Below are 17,949 nucleotides of genomic sequence, written 5' to 3'. Positions count from 1 at the left end.
ATTCTGGCTCCCATCTCCTTCTTGCAGCTTGTTGCTTTGAGGTGCAACTTTGCCGATGTCGATCCCAGGTCTGAGATGGAGACGCAGAGTCCCATTCTCATCCTCGTTTTTTTGTGAACCTGCACTTTAACTTTGCCTGGTTGGGCTCTGCCAAGGACAGCTGCCTGTGCCCCTGGGAGCTGACCCCTTGCACAGGGGCAGGCTGTGGATCAGGCAAGAAACAGGGGGTGCAGCCCTGAATATCCCTCTGACTATTCCAGGGGAATAGTTGATCCCCTCAGCTCAGAGGGGGCTTTTGCCTTATTGCAAACTGAATTTTTCTCAGGCTCTGCTGTAGGGTTTACCTGCAAATTACTGGCCATTCTGGTCCTGGTCCAGCAGAGCACTTAGGCTCACACTTAATTTGAGGCTGTAAGTGTTCTTACTGTGGGACTTCACAGGCTTTAAACTTGGCATGTGCTAAACCATTGTGCTTAATGGAGTTGGGAAAGTTGAGGGCAATAAAAGGATTCTTTTTGCAGCTTATCAACTGTAATCACATATTTTTACAAAGATCACATAATGAGACAGCAAACTTATCAAAGGAGTCAGTGAAAATTAACACATACACAGCACCACTTTGCTGTGCAAACTAGCCAGAAGGCTAGTTGCTATTCTAATTAATCCTGAACCTGACTGATTTTAAGGGTGTAAATCCTGCATCTGTGGGCACTTGTTAATGCTTTACATGTGTAAGTTGTTTATCTGGGTGGCTTGATGTTCACATGAAAATCTTCCTTAAGGAATATTCTTTTTCAGTTAGAGCAGAGGTCTTGCGGGGTGCAGACAGGAGACCTCCAAAGGCAGCCTGGTTGAACCCCAGGTTTGCATCCTGAGTGGGGCACACTGTTTCTTTCCCCACTCAGCCCTCATTGCAACAGATACCGCAACAGATGCAATAAAATCAGAAATGTTTTTCAGTAGCATGAGCAGAATTGTCCTACCTGACTTCAGGGTCTTAACTGAGCCACCAGGTTAGGAGCCCATATGCCTCCAAAGTCCTCTATAGTAAATTGTGAGCGAGAGAGAAATCTCCTGAGCACAGAGGGAGGTTGGCAAAATCACCCCTGAAGGGTGCTTGCCCCCTCTCCTGGCTAGAAGGGTCCCAGGGCAACTGGACTCTGAAATTAGCAGCTTTGGGAGGTTGAAACGGGACTTGGGCATGCACCAAGCTCTACTGTTTCCTTCATAGATTCATGAAGTTACTCTTGGAATGGGCTTGATTAAAGAAGCTGTATTAATTAAGGAATAAAATGAGCTACATGTCTGGAAAACCCAGTTTGGGGACTTTGCTCTAGCGTATAGTTATTCTGGGAGGAAAGGGTGGTTCCCAGTGGGGTGGAGCAGAAAGGTACCTGTATGGGCTTTGCACAAGAAAAGAGAATGAAGCCACACCACTTTGTGTGCAGATGTTCTAAAGGAGGGTCCCAGACCTGAAAAAAAAAAAAAAATTTAGCTTGCAGTGCCAGGACAATACTGAATGCAAGAGCCAGGCAGGACAGCTGAGAGGTTCTTGGAGATAGAAATGACCAAGGTAGGAAGCAAATTGCAATAGTTTTGGTGTCAAGTCAGAGCGAGCCGGGTGCCAGGTCTGAGGCTTTTGAAATCATAAGGGTGTCAGGCATGGGAAGAGAAGGAGATGGGATGTGAGTCACTGCAAGCCCAATTGCCTGGCCTCTGTGTCCTCTGCTAACTGCTCTTCAGTGAGAGACCACAGAGGGAGAGTAGGAACTGTGAGGAACAGACTACAAGAGGAAAGTGAAGGTCTGTGCTGGGTGGCCATGGAAAGGGTGAAGGGGCTGCCAACTGGAGTGGGGAAATAAGACAGCTTCCACAGAGACAGAGAAGGATGAATAGTGCCCTAAAAGGCATTTTTGTGGCTTCCTATGAAATATAGTGACCCTGATCACCTGGGGTCACGGTCTGACCTGAGGCCAGGTCTGGGCTAGTAGGACACTAAAGAGCAAAGGGTCTGTTTGGGCCAGATGAGCTTATCTAAGGTCAAACAAGGGCAGCAATGAGGTTAGGACAGTGCTGGTAAAGGCACTAACAATGGCAAAGAAGCTCAGGCAAGGGAGAAGAAGAGCGAGGCAGATGAAGAGCAAGCTAGGCAAAGCTAAAGGACAGTGCTCATACAAGGATAAAATGGGTATTAACTGGCCATGGGTAGCCTGGAAATGAGATGAACGAGTCTAATCTCCAGTGGGTGACATTACTGCAGGAGTGTTTGCTCCAGATAAACAGACGAGTAGGAAATTCCCCTTATCGTTCAAAGAAACCTTCCCCAATGATCTCTTTGCTATGAATGACTGCTTTAGCTTCCTTGAGTGCACGCTGTTTTCATTCATTCGTATTAGCACAGCGCCTTGCAGATGCACAGTGTTACAGATGTACGCAGTTTGTAGTGTTAGACAGTCATCACCCACAGATGGCTGTAAAAAGGAATCTGCTGCAACCAAGGGGGTGGTTTGCTGAGCCCTGTCTTCTACAGGAGAAGCTCTCCTGACATGAGAGAGCTCTGAAAATGAACCAGCCAAATGCAAGCATTCATCTTCCCAGCAAACACTGAGAAGTAGATCTTGGTCACTTGTCCCTCATTTGAGCAAACAGATGGAGAGGGACTCTTTATCGGGAAGAATAGTGATAGGACAAGGGTAATAGTTTTAAACTGAAAGAGGGTAGACTTAGAGTAGATATAAAGAAGAAATTCTTCCCTGTGAGGGTGGTGAGGCCCTGGCACAGGTTGCCCAGAGAAGCTGTGGCTGCCCCCTCCCTGGAAGGGTTCAAGGCCAGGTTGGACGGGGCTTTGGGCAACCTGGGCTAGTGGAAGGTGTCCCTGCCTGGGGCAGGGGGGTTGGGACTAGATGAACTTTAAGTCCCTTCCAACCAAAACCATTCTATGATGCTATGAAAATATTCATGTCTAGTATGGCCAGGGAGGTTACTCCCTTTTTGTATTAAAAATTTTTTAAAAATAATTCACTGTTGGCCTGTGTAATCTGAGAAAGGATGCGTAGGCCAGGACTCTTCAGATGACTTGAAGATGTGAAAAAGCGTGGACAGGAATCCAGTGGTCTCTTTCCATAGAAGGACTAGTGGCTGGCAATGAAGGCTTCGAGGAGCCAGGCTGAAAAGAAAGCAAAAGAGCTTCATGCTGCCAGTGGTAGTAGACTGGAGCACTCTTTTCAAAAGAACACTGGGGATGATAGATGTTTAAATGGATTCAAGGGAGACTCAAGTAAGTATCCAGAAGGAAGATTTCTTGAGGGTTAGTACATGAGCACACCACATCAGTGTCAGGAATCTGAGCTTAAAGGAATTTGAGTCCAGGAGAGTCGCTGGGGCCAAGTTTCACACACCCAGGAGGTTGTCTGCTTGTGGCTGCTGGGCTTGACAGATCCTCCATCTGGACCAGCACCATCAGTTTTGTCCTCCTACGGATATTTTTAGAGGTGATTGATGGGTGTTGTGTGCTTTTTTTTGCAGCTTTCTCCTTGATGTGCTTCACATGCCAAGATGCATCTTCCAATATACATTGTCTCAGTACAACCACATGCTCTGAGCATGAGAAGTACTGTCTCACAACCTACTCTACCAGGGGATTTGGTAAGTGTGAAGCTTTTCTAAGGCTCTGATGACAAGATGGGGTTCAGGTTAGGATGACTGCAGAGCCTCCTCCCACCAGGAGGTGTGGTGGAAGAATTAATGAGGATCAGAGAACACAGAGAGCATGTCTTGCATCAGGTGGGAACTCAGCATAGTCTGTCTCTGTTGCAATATATGGTAACAATACTGCACTGCTGATTAAACACAGGAAAGAGAGACGTTGGAATAGAGAGTATTTCTCTGCACAAACCCCTTGTCTCATCTCCAAGCTCAAATATATGCTCATGAGGTGGTGGAGTCAGAAAGGGCCAGGTACTGTGGAAGGAGCAATCCCAAGGCATGGTGACGATGATGTCTTGCAATCTTGCACTGTAGAAATGCGTTAGATCTCCTTGCCCTAGGTCGCAGTCAGGTGGCCCTGAAAACGGCAGAGGAGTCGTAAGGCCTGGAGATGGTCTCCAGGGGTCACATATACACAAATAATGATGCAGTGTGACAAAGCCCAAGGGAAAACCAACAGCATTAAGTACAGAACAACGTGTTCCCCACTGGATATTGCACAGCCAGTCTGTCATCGAAGCTTGTAAAAAATATACAAGATAAAAACCCCAACTTTTCTTCCTGTTTTCTCTCTCTCCCACCTCAGGCGACAACCGTAACCAGCGTATTACCAAGAAATGTTCTGCGTTTTGCCCAACAATTGACCTGAATATTGGCATAGCTGGTGTTGCTACCAGCTGCTGTGAGACTTCCTTGTGCAACATCAGTGGTGCCAGCAGTGTGAAAACCAGCTACACCATGATAGCTCTGGGTGTCTTGGCCAGTCTCGCCTGCATCCTCCATCTGGGTTTTTAATGGGGCTGGTGGGGGAAAGGAGCTGCTTGGCCTTGCCTTCAAGGGGTCAAACTTCCATCTGTACAGTGTGAATGCTGCCCTGTTTCTCCTACCTAGAAGGTCACATCCCATCAGCAAATATTTTTGCTATTTCCGTGCTCTGATGACAATGCACAAGAGCACAGCCCTACCTCAAAATGGTCTTTGGAAGAGAAAGGCACAGTGTGGAGCCCTACACATGAAGAAGGGCACCATATAGTCACCATCTCTCCTACTATTGGCCTTTATAACTCCATGAATTTTTTTCCCCTTCATTTTGTCCCTGCCATTCTCTTGAGCCATTTTTCCCTTTACAACATTTTCTGCCCTGTATCATTTTGGTCTGAGGAAGCCTTTAATACTATAGTTGTTAAATAGAAACTGGGCACAATAAAGTCTTGTTTTATTCTATTGTGTGACTGTGTGATATGGTACATTGGGCGTGGCAGCTGGATGCATCCATGTTAGCAGCAACAAAAGCAGAGGCGTTAGTCTGCAAGTCCAATTGAAATAATGCTGAATTATATTACAATTGCTTTGCAGTCACTTCAGGAAGCCTTTCCCCAGATTTTATTTTTATTTTCTGCATTGGCAAAAGTGTCATTTTTGTGACTCCATTTCAGAGTAAACTGTACTCTATTTAACTTGCTTTCAGTTTCTCTTCTGGGTCAGCTACCTTAAAAGAAATGGCTGTTGAGCTCTTCAGCAGGCAAACAGAGGGGACAAGGCAGGACACAACGTGAAAGGATCTTGAGCATTAAGTTTTCTTTAAACTGATTTAAGACCTTCCAGTGGGAATTGCTTTATAAGCATTACGGATTATTTTGAAAAGGGAGAGAAGTATCTTGCATGGTGCTTAAAGGAAAATCATCAAAAAAGACAGATGGTTTCTACTGTGTGTCTGCTGGAGTCTGGAAATTTCAGCTTCATCTATAACAAAATATTAGCTTTGAAAATAAATCTTTTATGTTTGCTAGTCAAGTTTCCTATCGTGCTTAAAATTGAAGGAACGCATTCCCCTGCACTGACCTTGCTTGTGGATAGTTTTAGGAATGAGAGATTTGCTCACTCAAACCCTTCTGAAGCGAGTCACCGGAGGCTGAAATGCTTTCTCCTGAGCTGAAGAAGCTCTCCACCAGGATTACCCCAAAGAAGATCTCCCAGGGTAATTAGTTAGGTGCAGCTCACCCAGCTGGTTTTCTCTCTGTAGACTCATTGCACAGGGAGAGAAGCTATACGCTTTGTTCACTCTGTTGGGTATTTGCTGAGAGCAGAGGAACAGCAACACTCAGAAACAGCCGGATCTTTAGAACAGGTTTGCAAAGGAAATGTGGTCTCATGACTCCAGCTCTCCCCAACCTGCTCCTACCCCTTCCTGTCCACCCTTCCTCCATCCATATCCAACCCCCAGCTATGGACTCCTTGTCTGTTTTCTCTCCCAGCCTTCCTTGTTGTCTTCTTCATCCAATCTTAGTCTGGGCTTTACCTCCAACTTCTATTTTCTTGCTAGAGCCTCAGCCGATTTTTTTCTCCTCGGTGCAAATACAAGGTTGGCCAAGGATGCTCTGTCTCTAGCCATGAGACTCTCTGTTGTCCCCACGGTTTCTATTGCCTGCCACCCCCCAACTGAGCTGGCTTCAGTCTTCTGTCCAACCTACTCTTTTCAGCTTTCTTCCCCTTCTGCCAGATTTGGAGATACTCAAGTGGCACACACATCTGAACACCTCGAATGTTCCAAGAACTGTTCTGTGGCCTTGGATGGCCATACTCTGCCCCACACCCAGGGGCAGGTGGTAACAACTGAACTATTTGAAGGAGTCTTCAGCCTTTGCTATCTACAGGTTTAGGATTTCTTAGGGACAATGCTGCTTGGCACAGGCAAAGGCCAAGCTGAGGCTAGTACTGCCCCAGGTTTTGTCCTGTTGAGCTTGTGAATACAGACCTGCTCTTGGCATCCAGGTTTAAAATAAGGTCATTTCTTATGCTATCTGAACTTGGCAGGTGCCTTCGTTTTGAGTTGGGAGGGAATCTGGCATGAAAAGGAAGGTATAAAAATGTGTGGGCAAAGGCACATGGTAGAGCCTGCTTCTGCCGTGGAGGGTTTTGTGGCCTACTTGTGGCTGTTGCATGGAGAAGTTATGAACAGGACCAGGAAGCCAGGGGTCCCATCCTTAAGGGAGGAGCACCATCCATGAACCCCAGCCTGTCTCTTTCTTGCCTGGTTTCTCCCTGTTTCCATAGGTTTTCATTCCCTACTGCCCAGCAACACAACCGTGCATGTGGGCCAAAGATTGATCCACGTCTCAGATTACATAAAAGGGTCCTTATCTGGAAGCGGGAGCAGCAATTGCCCTGAGGCACAGGAGGTCCTAAAACCATGAAAAATTCCTTAGTGAACCCTCCCTTGGCAACGGTGAGGAGAGGAGACTCTTCTCTGCCAGCCTTCCTGAGAAATCCTGATATGACATCTCCCAGCAGATGTTGCTGCCTAATTCTACATCCCTCTGCCCAGAGTTTCTTATTTGTTGGCTCCCATGATTGCATACTCCTTGGATGAAAGTGGTGAGCTGCCCTGCAGAGACATTTGGGATGCCTGGAGGGCTCTCAGTAAGAAGATGAGTGTTTCATTCAAATAATTGGGATTGCTTCTGAGATGTAGCTGGCTCTCTCTGTGTGGATTATCTAAGAGCTCGGTTTTTGGTGCTCCTGAATCACTGCACCAGGACCTGAATCAGCCAAGGGGGCCTTGCCCTGCCTAAATTAGGCACCTGGAGGAGGTGGTTTACTTTGGCCCTTCTTTTCCCTCACTCAGGGCTCTATCACCACTGATTCTGAAGGACCTACACTGCCTTCTGCTGTCCTCAAATAATTTGGCTGCCTTTTCCCTCACAACATGAAATTTCTTCCCTTTCTCCCTGTTAATTTGCCTGGATCTGATTAACACGCAGTGAATCAATGACAAAGCAAGAGACAAGATGGATGCAAAAGGTCAAAACAAGGTCTTCACTGCATCTAAAAAGCTTCTGAAAGCCATGGAATATGACAAAAGCATCCCTTTTTCAATGTTAACTGCTGCTCTCTTGTCATATAGCCAAATCATGGCTCCATTTTGAGGTCCATTTTAGTTTTCCTGAATGAGTAACGATGAGATATTACTCTACAGAGGTGACGCAACTTCCTTGCATTTTTTTGCAGTCTTCCTCAATCTTACTTCTCACTTGGTGCCCCTTGGCTTGCCTGCTCCAGGCCCTTCTCCAGGCTGAAGGCTGTGATGCTGGGCAGCAGGAGACACCCTCCTGACTGCATTGAGTTTTGTAATCTGTCCTCTTGAGAAAGAAGGAATCACTGTGACCCAGTCACTGTGCTGCAAATTGACTGCTCTCCAGATGTGAGAAGAGGGCATGCTCCAGCACTGCAGCACTCCTAGGTACTAACGAAGACATTAATGACCTGGGGACAGCTCCCAGATAACAGTTTGACATAGAAGAGCTTGTTTCCTACTCAAATTTCTCTCCTTGGTACACATTTGTTGGCTGGGGATGTCTTAGCCTCACCACAATCTTTCAAAGCTGACTTGCAACATCTTCTTGCACGAAGGTTCGTGTAGAAACAAATGGATGTTGGTAAAGTCAACATGAGGGGGCGTACGGCAATAACTAGAGTGCTCTTTCACTCACGGAGGAAGGGAAAAGGAATATATACAACAGAAGTCTATGGGATAATTAATAGCACCAAAACAAGGGGGAAATAGTTGCTTCCTTTTACCTGCATTGCAAAATACCAGCAAGAGGACACACCCACTAATTACACAGAACAACCTGTTTATAACACACTTGGGCAGTAAACTGAATTGCCCTCTGCAAAGCAGAAGGTTTGATTTGGTCATCACCAGCACGTCCCCTGCTGACCTCACAAACCTCCAAAAACAAGAATGGGGATGTCTATTTTGGTATCAGGCTTGAACAACTCTGGAATTCACCACCTGATGATGTCATTCTAGGAGCAGTTTAGGAGGGCCTGAAAAAGTATCACACGCTCTCATGGATAAGGAAATCAGCTGGTGTTGGGATGATTCATATTAGAAACAGACAAAAATACCCTGCTGATGGCTACTTCTAGGGAACTGCCTGTTAAGTTATTCCATATTTGCCAGCAAAAGGGGGGTTTGGCAATTTTTTCTTTTGTGCATTCTGCTACCTTCTGTCCAGGAGTAATCTCACTTTGAAAGAAGCTCTGTGAGATGGTGGCGGCTTGAGCTCTTACAAGATGCATCTTGTATTAGGGTCTATTTCCCAGAATGTCAGAGTCAGATTTTAAGAAATTCAGAGAGAGCAACATAGAAGAATAAAAGAAAAGAGATTGATTTAAGGGGAGAGATTGAAAAAGAGAGTTTGAGAGATGGCTTTTTTCAAAGTAGAGCAGCAATTCCAGGATACCAATTTGTGGTAATGTAAATGGAGGTCTGATTTCCAGAAGCTGTTGGGTGTGGAGAAAAGCAGACCCTGTAAAGAATCCCTAAAATGGAAGCAAAACTTCATTAAATAAAAAGACTATAAGGTATTTGAGAATTCCAGTCAAGGGAGGAGCAAGCAGAGGGATTAACTACAAGTAATGGAAAATTGTTAAAGAAATGAAGACTGACATGAAAATTTGAGGAAAATTTTCTGTTTAACTAACCATTAGCTAATTTCATTTAGTGTAAACCACACTGATTTTATTGGAGATAAACCAGTGTAGGCCAGTTGAGAGTCTGACCTTCTAGTTCTATGGAATAATTAAAGAAAATTAATGATATGAACCCTGGTATAGCACACGCTGACAATCCAAAGGGATTAGGAAAATGCGCTGTTAGGACTATCTCCCCGTGCCTCCGGGCTCTGCTATTTCATCAGCACAGCTGCTGCTTCTGCTGGGAGGAAGGAAAGGAAGAAACCTGGAGAAGAAGAGAGCAGATCCTATTTCCCATCACTCATATGACCGGAAGAGCAAGAAATGTGTTGCTAAAAGGACTTTTCCCCAAGGTGTCGGCTTGTTCCAAGGGCTCCAGCATGGAGAACTCCCACATGCACATTACACACCCTTGGGTTGATTTCATGTCCACCCCTGAGCCATCTGGAACCTGTAAAACTGCTGTCGCTGTTCAAAAGGTATATAACCTGTGCTCCAAACATCCTCCTAGTCCAGTGGAGAGGATCTGGTGGAGATGAAGACTACTCTTGTCACCTTATTGGCTGCTGTCCTGTGTGTGGAGCAAGGTGAGCCTCTAATGCTGCTACTAGTTAAGATAAGGTATATAGAGAAGATGGTGAAAACTTTTCGTGTCACAAAAATTTAGAGGGCTTTCACCAACTTTGCAATATTGCAATGTTGCAGCCATGCTGCCACCAACTTCCTTTTGCACCTTGATTAACGATTTGCTGCAGAAATAAGATCCTGATAAACTAATTCTTCTTTCCAGCGGCAGTACTGAGTGAGAGAGCTCTAATTGTACGGTGCTGGATGCCAGATTATAACCACGCAGTGATCTATGGGATCGTCCCAAATGATGCAAATTAGAAGTGCCAGAAAGCATAACAAAACATATTTTCTTATCCATATGGGGTTTTGAGCATCTTACAGACTTTTCTGTACTGCTGCTTCCTCCATTGTAGCAAGCCACGTGGTTTGCCATGTGTCTTGCTTGCTAGGAAATGCACCAGTGAGAATTTTTATAGATTATATCAGAGGCAGAGGTGAAAGAGCTTTTCTGTGCTTATGTCATGTTAAAGGCATCCTTCTCCCAAAGGGAAGTCCGAGGTACTCTGAATGTGTGTCCTTCTTCTGGGATTGATACACGTGTTGTTACATCGCTACGTGCACGTAGGAATAATGACCAGATTGACAACATTTTCCCCACGCCTGATAGTTTCCCAGAAACTATGATACATATCAAGCAGGGGTTGAGAAAGAGGCATCTAATTAATTCTTGGTCTCTGATGTATCAACCCCCTACTCCTACATTTTTTGGACAGATGGTTCTGCAGCACAACTGTAAGATCAGAAGCTTCGGCCAGTTTTGGGGTTGGAAAAGGAGTATTCAGTTCTAAAAAAATAAAGGATATTGTGCCCATAATTCCTGAATGCAGCAACACAACATGGACAGAGGAATTGTCAAAAGCAATGTCCCCAGTGTTACCCAGGATGAAGTGGAAAGCTAATAGAGATCCAAGACTCTGGTAGCACACGTTCATGGTGGGATATCTTATTGCTGTAGTAGGCTTGAAGACATTTTATATTGGCATCAGCTTCCAAAAGGACCTAGGGGCAGTGTTTCATGCAGCACCTTTCGGTAGCCCAGTCTAGATCAGAGGAAGACAGTAATTCAAATATCAAGGCTTTCACATTCAAGAGTAAGAGATCGCAGGGGGATACAGGAGCAAAGGAAAACTTGGAGATAATTGTTATTTGATCCTTCTCATGTATCTGGGGTCCAATTCAAGACCCTAATAAGCAACTTTTACTCAAAACTGTTGATCTCTCAGCCCACCAAAGAGAGTCTGTTGCCATTTGCATCCATGAACTCACCATTATAGCTATATTATGTCCAGAAGAAACCTTAAAAGGTCATGATCCTTTACCCTGCTCCGATGCTGGACCAAACCAGGCAGATGCTGATTTAATGTGTCCTTGAAAGTTTTCAGCAAAGAAGACTTCACAGCCTGGAATTACTCAGACTCTCATCCTTTTAGAAAGTTAGTCTTAATATCTCTTAACATCTCTTTTTGTAGAGTTTGCTTGTGTTTTCACTGTAGGATGTGTAGAACAGTTTATTAACTTCTTTATAGATTATTTTTGCTTGCATGAAGAAGGTTACTGTGTCTTTCCTCAGCAGATTCTCACTGTTAATAAACAAGCTAAATGTTTCCAATATTTCCTATGAGGTCATATTTTCAAGATCTCTGACCATTTCTCCTCCCTCTCCTCTGGTCTCTCTCCAAATGCTTTGCATATTTTTTGAAGTGCCGCATACAGGTTTGGCCATTGGTGTTCCAGCTGAGGCCTTGCCAGAGTCGAAAGGCCACTTTGCATATCTTGCACATGACATTGCTGCCTGTGTTCCCTTGCGTGACATTTGTTTTCATCGCTGAAGCGTGACACGGTTGACTGCTGCTCTTTACACTGCAGTCCTTAATTGTAACTCAACCAGTTGTTCCTCATCTGACTTTTTTTTTTTTTTTTCTTTTTTTATCTCGGTGTAATGTATTTCTCTTTGATCTGCATCTATTATTTTTTTTCATTCTTTTATTACACCCGTCTGTCAAAATCACTTAGAACTCTACTTACAGTATGTTTTCAGCTATTTTGTCCTTGGCATCACCTGAAAATGTGATGCTCATCCTCTATCTCATCCCTATTGTCAGTAGTGATGATATTGTATAGACCTGAGCCCACAGCAGAGCTCTGGAGAAACTTATGAGTTTCACTTCTCCAATTGGTTTGACCAATAATCATTGCAGACTACCCTGTGAGGGTGTTTTCATGTCTGGCTTTGCACCCATTCTGTTGCATTTTCACTAGCTTGTGTTTCCTGGGCTTGCTTGTAACCACGTCATTCAAGATTGTGCCAAAAATTTTGTAAAATCTTATTGCATCTCCTCTACCCTGTACATGAAGATTCAAATTTTTAGCAACGAATTAAGCAAAAAAGCTACACAGCATTATGGACCTCTCAGCATCAACAGTTGATAACTTTTTCTTTCCCTTACCTTCCATCAGAAACTTCTCATTTAATGGTCTCTCTGACCTACATTGCCCTTCCACTTTCTTACTGCCAACTTCTTATCGGGCAAAACTGCTCTCACAGGAACACGTCCTCTAGTTGCTTTCTGCCCTTTCCATAGTGACAAGTCTGTCCTCAGACTTACCAGGAACTTAGCAAGCATTCTGTGCTGTGTTTGCTTCCCTTTCAAAAAATGTCTGTGTTTTTAAAGTAACTCATCCCTTTTCCTACACACAAAAACTCATACTTTGCTCTGGGTGATTTTGCAAGCTCAGAACCCAGCCACCACCATAAAACCTATAAATCAATTAATCCGCCTGGAGAGTGTTCTGCAGACACTTTGGTGTGGTTTCTCATCCAGACTGTGTTTTTGCTTTTCTTCCTTTCTATCATTACTTTCCAGAGGCTTTACAGAGGTCTGTCCTACCACCTTCTGGATTTGAGGTCAAGTCTGTACGTTCTTGACAGACAGCTCATCGCTGCCTGTCCTTCCTGCCAGTCATCTTCTGTATCTGTATTGCAGATGTATGAATTATCCCTCCAAATCTGCACTTACCAGTTAAACCAAATTTTGGTTAAGACTTCCCATTTATTCTCTATCTCACAGTAGTATGCAGAAGTTTGACAGAGCATCTGACTACTCTCACCAGACTTCCTAGGACTGAGGTTAGGCTAGTTCAGTTAGTGGCGTGGGACCACAAGAAAGGATACGTGACAGTAGTCTCCGAGCCAGATGAAAGAGAAGTAGGACACCAGGCATTGTCCACCTCCTCAAAATGCTCCAGGCATCCTCAAAGGTCTCCCTGGCAAGCCCTGCCTAGGCTTGCTCAGGAGAAACGACTGAGCAGTAATTGACAATTCACGTGGCAGAGCTCTCAGGACAGAGGAGCTATTGCTCAGCAATAATCTCCATCATAAAAGACCCCAAATCCTTGAATTCCACTCACATCTAGTGCTGCCAGAGATTGCAAACAGATCGATAACACTTCGCAGTCTGAGACATATGAGACAGCGAGGGATTTAACATTGGTGTCACGGGTCAAGGGATAAAGAAAGTCACCGGTCATTCACACACACGCATTCATCAGGCTATAACTAGGAAAATGGGGCTATCTGGATTGTAGGTATTGTGGTTCCTAAACCATGTAATGTGCTTTTTCTTCTTTTTTTTTTTTTTCCCCCTAGCTTACCCATTTATGTGCTACGTGTGCCAAGAACAGGAGTCCAACAAAAACTGTTTGACCATTTCCATGTGCGCAAAGGAAGACAAATACTGCGTGACTTTCCATAACAATGTTGGAACAAGTATGTTTCTGAACAACACCTTGTTTGTGCTGTAGAAGAGCAGTCCCAGGAATGGACTGTCATCCTAGTCATGGCCACGTATGGCAACAACAGCCCCCCGTCACCAACTGTTAGGAAACACTGACCTTGTTGCTCGCTCTTGCAGTCACTGCAGTGTCAATACATACTTGATATTGCTACCAGGAGTTGGGGAAATGCTGAAGATACATATAGCAGCACCAGAAAGTGAATTCAAGCCTGGGGCTGTGTGCACTGCTTCACGGTTAGCTCCCCCCAGCTTTCTGCTGACCGCTCCACCAGGCCCCGTCTATGGCAATATTCACTCCCAGCATTGTTTTCAAAAAATATTTTGAGCAAAACTGCACCATGGCTGACTTCCCCTGCCGTGCACTATCTGTCAGGTCTGTCCTTGGGGCTCTGCACCCTCAAACACCTCCACGTGCCCTCAGACCAAATCTCAGGTCATACAATACATTCTCCTTGGTTTTATGCTGTAGGAAAAACATCCTGGTGGGCAGCGACCCAGCCTGGGCATCGCTTCAGGCAGCTTGAACTGAAAGCCACCCATACATGCTAATTCCACTCTAGGGACACATGAAACATGGATCCCAGAGAAGACCAGCATCAGGTTGCAGCAGTGTGGATCTGGCCAGACTGTTGTTAGTCCTGAGCAGAGGATGTATTTGCTCTGGGGACTCGTGCCTGGCCTTCTTTTATTCACCAATGCAGATTTAGCCATGGAAACATTTTAACAATGATTCTTACATTCTCCTCTTTCTTTCCCCCCATCCCTTCTCTTCTGCATTAGAGCCCAACAAGCCTAAATACGTCATCTCTAAGATGTGTTCTCCAACGTGTCCGGCAACAAGTCAGCAACAAAACCAAACCTATCAGAGGGTTTCTTGCTGTGAGAAACCTTTATGCAATGTGAATGGAGTCAGCAGCAAGCAAAGCAGCTATGGAGTGATGTCCCTGGGTGTCCTAGCCAGTATCACTTACATCTTTGCATGTGGACTGTGATGGGTTAGGAAAAGCTCCCCGTGATGGCATTGTTGGCTGAAATAAAAGTGTGTTGCTCTGGGATAATTACCGCTCTCAAAGAATCGTGCTTTGCAGCTGAGCTTCCCCTGGGATTTTTGAGATAGTCTAATTGGGTGCTGAACTCCCATTGATTTCCTAAGCCTACTTGAATCCTAAGTGTCCTCAGACATTCAAGTCACCTAAGAAAACACATAAAAGACAGACTTTTTGACATGTTCGGGCTTCAAATCATTACAGCTCCGAAGAGATCCTTGAAGACATATTTTTGTCTCTTTGAGTTTCAAAGCACTGTGAGGAATAACAACCCACCTTGCCTGAAACACAGGTAATAGCTCAATAGTTATGTCAGCACAGAGGGGATGTTCAGTACCTTCTGTTCACAGTAAGTTGGCTATCACACATCAGTCAAGCAGTTCATAAACAAGTAAGTAGAGGTAAAGCTTATTTCTGGCGGTATTTTGGACATTCCTTTAGCCTCAGTGGGGAACAATTTCTGGCTCCTCTGGCTCTTTGCTCTTGTAGGGTTATTACATTTTGAAATGAGCACCCTTTATCGCCCAGCTCTGATGTGTTGGCTGAGCTTGAGGAAAAGGCAGAGAGGAGCAAATGTGGCTGAGAGAGGAAAGGCAGCAGCAGGGCACCGATGGGGAGATGGGAGGGAGAAGAGGGAGAGTCAGCATGGGAATTGCCCACACAATGCCGCCTCGTGGACCTGACCCAGCTGGAAAAGAAGATGTCCCCATATCTATTTCCCTCTATTTTTGCAGGGCCAAACCGACCTGACAGCTGTTGCCAACCCCAGTCATTTAGAGACTGTGAGAGGGTTTCTACAAAACCATGTTCCTGGCATAGAAATGATTGATTGTGCTGGGCTTTGTTTGGTTTTGTACTCCAGGCACTCTGCTCCCTTCTCTCCCTGCAAGAGCTGCAGCTGAGGGGAGACAGAAAAGCTTTGTAGGAGGCCTGGGGGTGTCTACAGAGAGGAAGAAGGGCAGGCAGCCAGAGACTAACACAAACAGCCCAGAGCTTCTTGGTCATAGACCCTGCTGCAAGCTCACTTTTCTGAAAAACAAAAAAAAAAAAAAAGGAAAAATTGGCAGCATCACTAGCTCAGCTGTGTTCTGGGGGAAACCAGAGCTCATCCAAACAATTCAAGGGTGGCTTTTTTTTTTTTGATGAGATGTTGTATTTGATGGCTAAATGAGATCTTCAGTTTGTCTGAAGCATTGCCTTGGAAGGCTGCTATGTTTTGGTTGCACATGTGGAAGGATGCACGTTTTTGAGATGTTTCGCACTGTCTGGATTACAAAGCAACTGGTTTCCTAAGAGGATGATCAGCCAAAGATGCCCCATCAACTTCATGTTTTGTACTGTGAACTCTGAAGCCTGGTGCCTGTTTTTAAACTTTTGTTTAAACAAAGCAAATGAAGAAGGTGACACCATGATGCTGGGCAGGGACAAGATGATGCTGATGCCCATTGATCTGAGCATACTGGTGATCTGTGCCCAGGGATGAGATGTCAAAAGGGACAAATGTGAACTTGCCAGCAGAAGGTGCTGTTAATTTTCTCTCTCCAAAGACAACCACAAATGGGAAGGAAAGCTATAACAGAGAAAGGGAAGGAAAGCCTTTTTAAACCAAAGGGAAAGATGTCCAGTTGCTAAGGGCAGGGGCTGGCAGTGCTGGTAGGGGATGTGGTGGCTGTGCTGCATCCTGATGCCATGACCATGTGCTCCATGAATACCCCACGCAGAGGGAAGACATTTCCCTGCAGTACATCAGGTGCTTTCAAAAAACTCTGGGAAAGTTGGTCTATGGGCCAAAGCTATTACTGACTTTACCGCCAGGCAAGTTGACACAAGAAAGGGGAAGTAGAAGGCAATTTATATCTCAGCAAGCTTCACTGGACGTGAGAAGGCAAAGACCTTGTGGGTGAGACCAGCTGGTGGGGAGAGAATGAGTCAAGGGTTGAGACAAGTCCACTAAGGCTGGTGGCATGCAGGGGACCAGGATGGACAGAGTGAAGGAGGGAGATCCCATGCAGATCTTTTTGTAGAGCAGTAAAGCAGGAGTTGCTGCAGGGTCTGGAGGGAGAGGTGGTCTGTTCAGAGCACAGCTGAGCGCAGCAACCACTACTGAGAACTCCTTTTTGTGGTCTTCCACTTCTGCACTGGGATCCCTGGCAGTCGGACACTTTAAACTGCTTGGTTCTGCTTGCAGGGACTTTCTCCTGCTGGCATATTTCTGCACACATCGTGCCCCCTTGCAGGGCCTTATTGTCTTCCTAGCTCTTCCCCTCCTCTTCACCATGTCAGTTTAAGTGCTGCCTGCTGATAGCACCCACATGGATGTTGCCTCCAGCAAGATAAAATTGGATAGAGGGCTTCCAAGATCTCCGTGTCTACAAATTTGGAGGAACCAATTTTCTTGAAATTTCTGGATGACAGAGCACCTGACCATACCAAAATTATGCTGATTGATCCTTTGCAGGTGAAATGCCTTAAGGTTTTCATTGTGTTTAATTTACTGGTTGCATTGCCAGTCATACCGCCTCCACCTGATTCCTGGACTGAAAGCCCACAGCTACGAATGAGGAGCTGAAGGTCTCTGAAAAGTGAGTATGGCAGTAGGATTTATGAACAGACTTTGTCAGAGATCATGCTCTGAGTGGGAGATCACTGAAACTCCTTCAAATAAAGAAGGAAGAGGGACACTTAAAAGCTGTCCTTCTTGTTTGGGGGTGAGAAATGGGGTACATGTTGGTCTGGCTAATGACAAGGTCACAGCTCCCTGTCCACACTGGTACCTGCCTTCTCTGGGCTGGAGGAAGGTGCAGGTAGAAGATCAGGGCTCCTGTGGCCCAGGAGTTTAGACACAGCCAGCCAAGTCTCCTCTTCCTCCATGGGGGGAATCAGTCACATTTGCCTTTTCAAATGAAGCTGCAGTGTGACGTTGGGTTGGTGGTGGTCTCCAGGCTTAGCTGTGCTTGCTGGGAGAAGACATCCAGGTGATGCTGAGGGTGCCCCTTCAGTGTAGAATTCGTTTTTTGCAATCTCACAACAACTTTGAGTTGTACACCCGGAGTCAGGAGAGGCATTTTTGCTTCCATCCTGCAGTATGTGCAGAGTAAAAGGGAAGACAGGTGTGGAGACACCAACCACATCTAACACAAGAGTAATAGAGCCACTTTGCTGCCGCAGATGTTCCTGGCATTAGCATGGATTAGCCAACTAACACATCAAAAGCAAGAGCATTAAAATGAAGCAGGGCACAGGTCTAAGTAAATAAAAGGTGCTGTTCTCAATATGAATATGCACATCAGTGA

At 45.3% G+C, this 17,949-nt stretch overlaps 2 protein-coding genes across 2 annotated transcripts; both read left to right on the top strand.

Annotated features, from left to right (window-relative positions):
- The first annotated feature begins 2,091 nt into the window (after positions 1 to 2,091).
- LOC141939828 (lymphocyte antigen 6E-like) lies at positions 2,092 to 4,500 on the top strand. The gene is made up of 3 exons (XM_074860392.1): positions 2,092 to 2,188; positions 3,526 to 3,645; positions 4,292 to 4,500. Exons 1-3 carry the CDS (start codon positions 2,092 to 2,094, stop codon positions 4,498 to 4,500), a joined length of 426 nt encoding a protein of 141 aa, XP_074716493.1.
- Positions 4,501 to 9,721: 5,221 nt separating this feature from the next.
- LOC141954832 (lymphocyte antigen 6E-like) lies at positions 9,722 to 14,602 on the top strand. The gene is made up of 3 exons (XM_074894794.1): positions 9,722 to 9,773; positions 13,463 to 13,582; positions 14,391 to 14,602. The coding sequence occupies exons 1-3, from the start codon at positions 9,722 to 9,724 to the stop codon at positions 14,600 to 14,602; spliced, it is 384 nt and encodes a 127-aa protein (XP_074750895.1).
- The last annotated feature ends 3,347 nt before the right edge of the window (positions 14,603 to 17,949 follow it).

This window comes from Strix uralensis, chromosome 1 (genome assembly GCF_047716275.1).
Source record: "Strix uralensis isolate ZFMK-TIS-50842 chromosome 1, bStrUra1, whole genome shotgun sequence".
Taxonomy (NCBI): Eukaryota; Metazoa; Chordata; class Aves; order Strigiformes; family Strigidae; genus Strix; species Strix uralensis.
The sequence above is the reverse complement of the archived record's forward strand: the minus strand, read 5'-3'. Positions and strand labels throughout refer to the sequence as shown.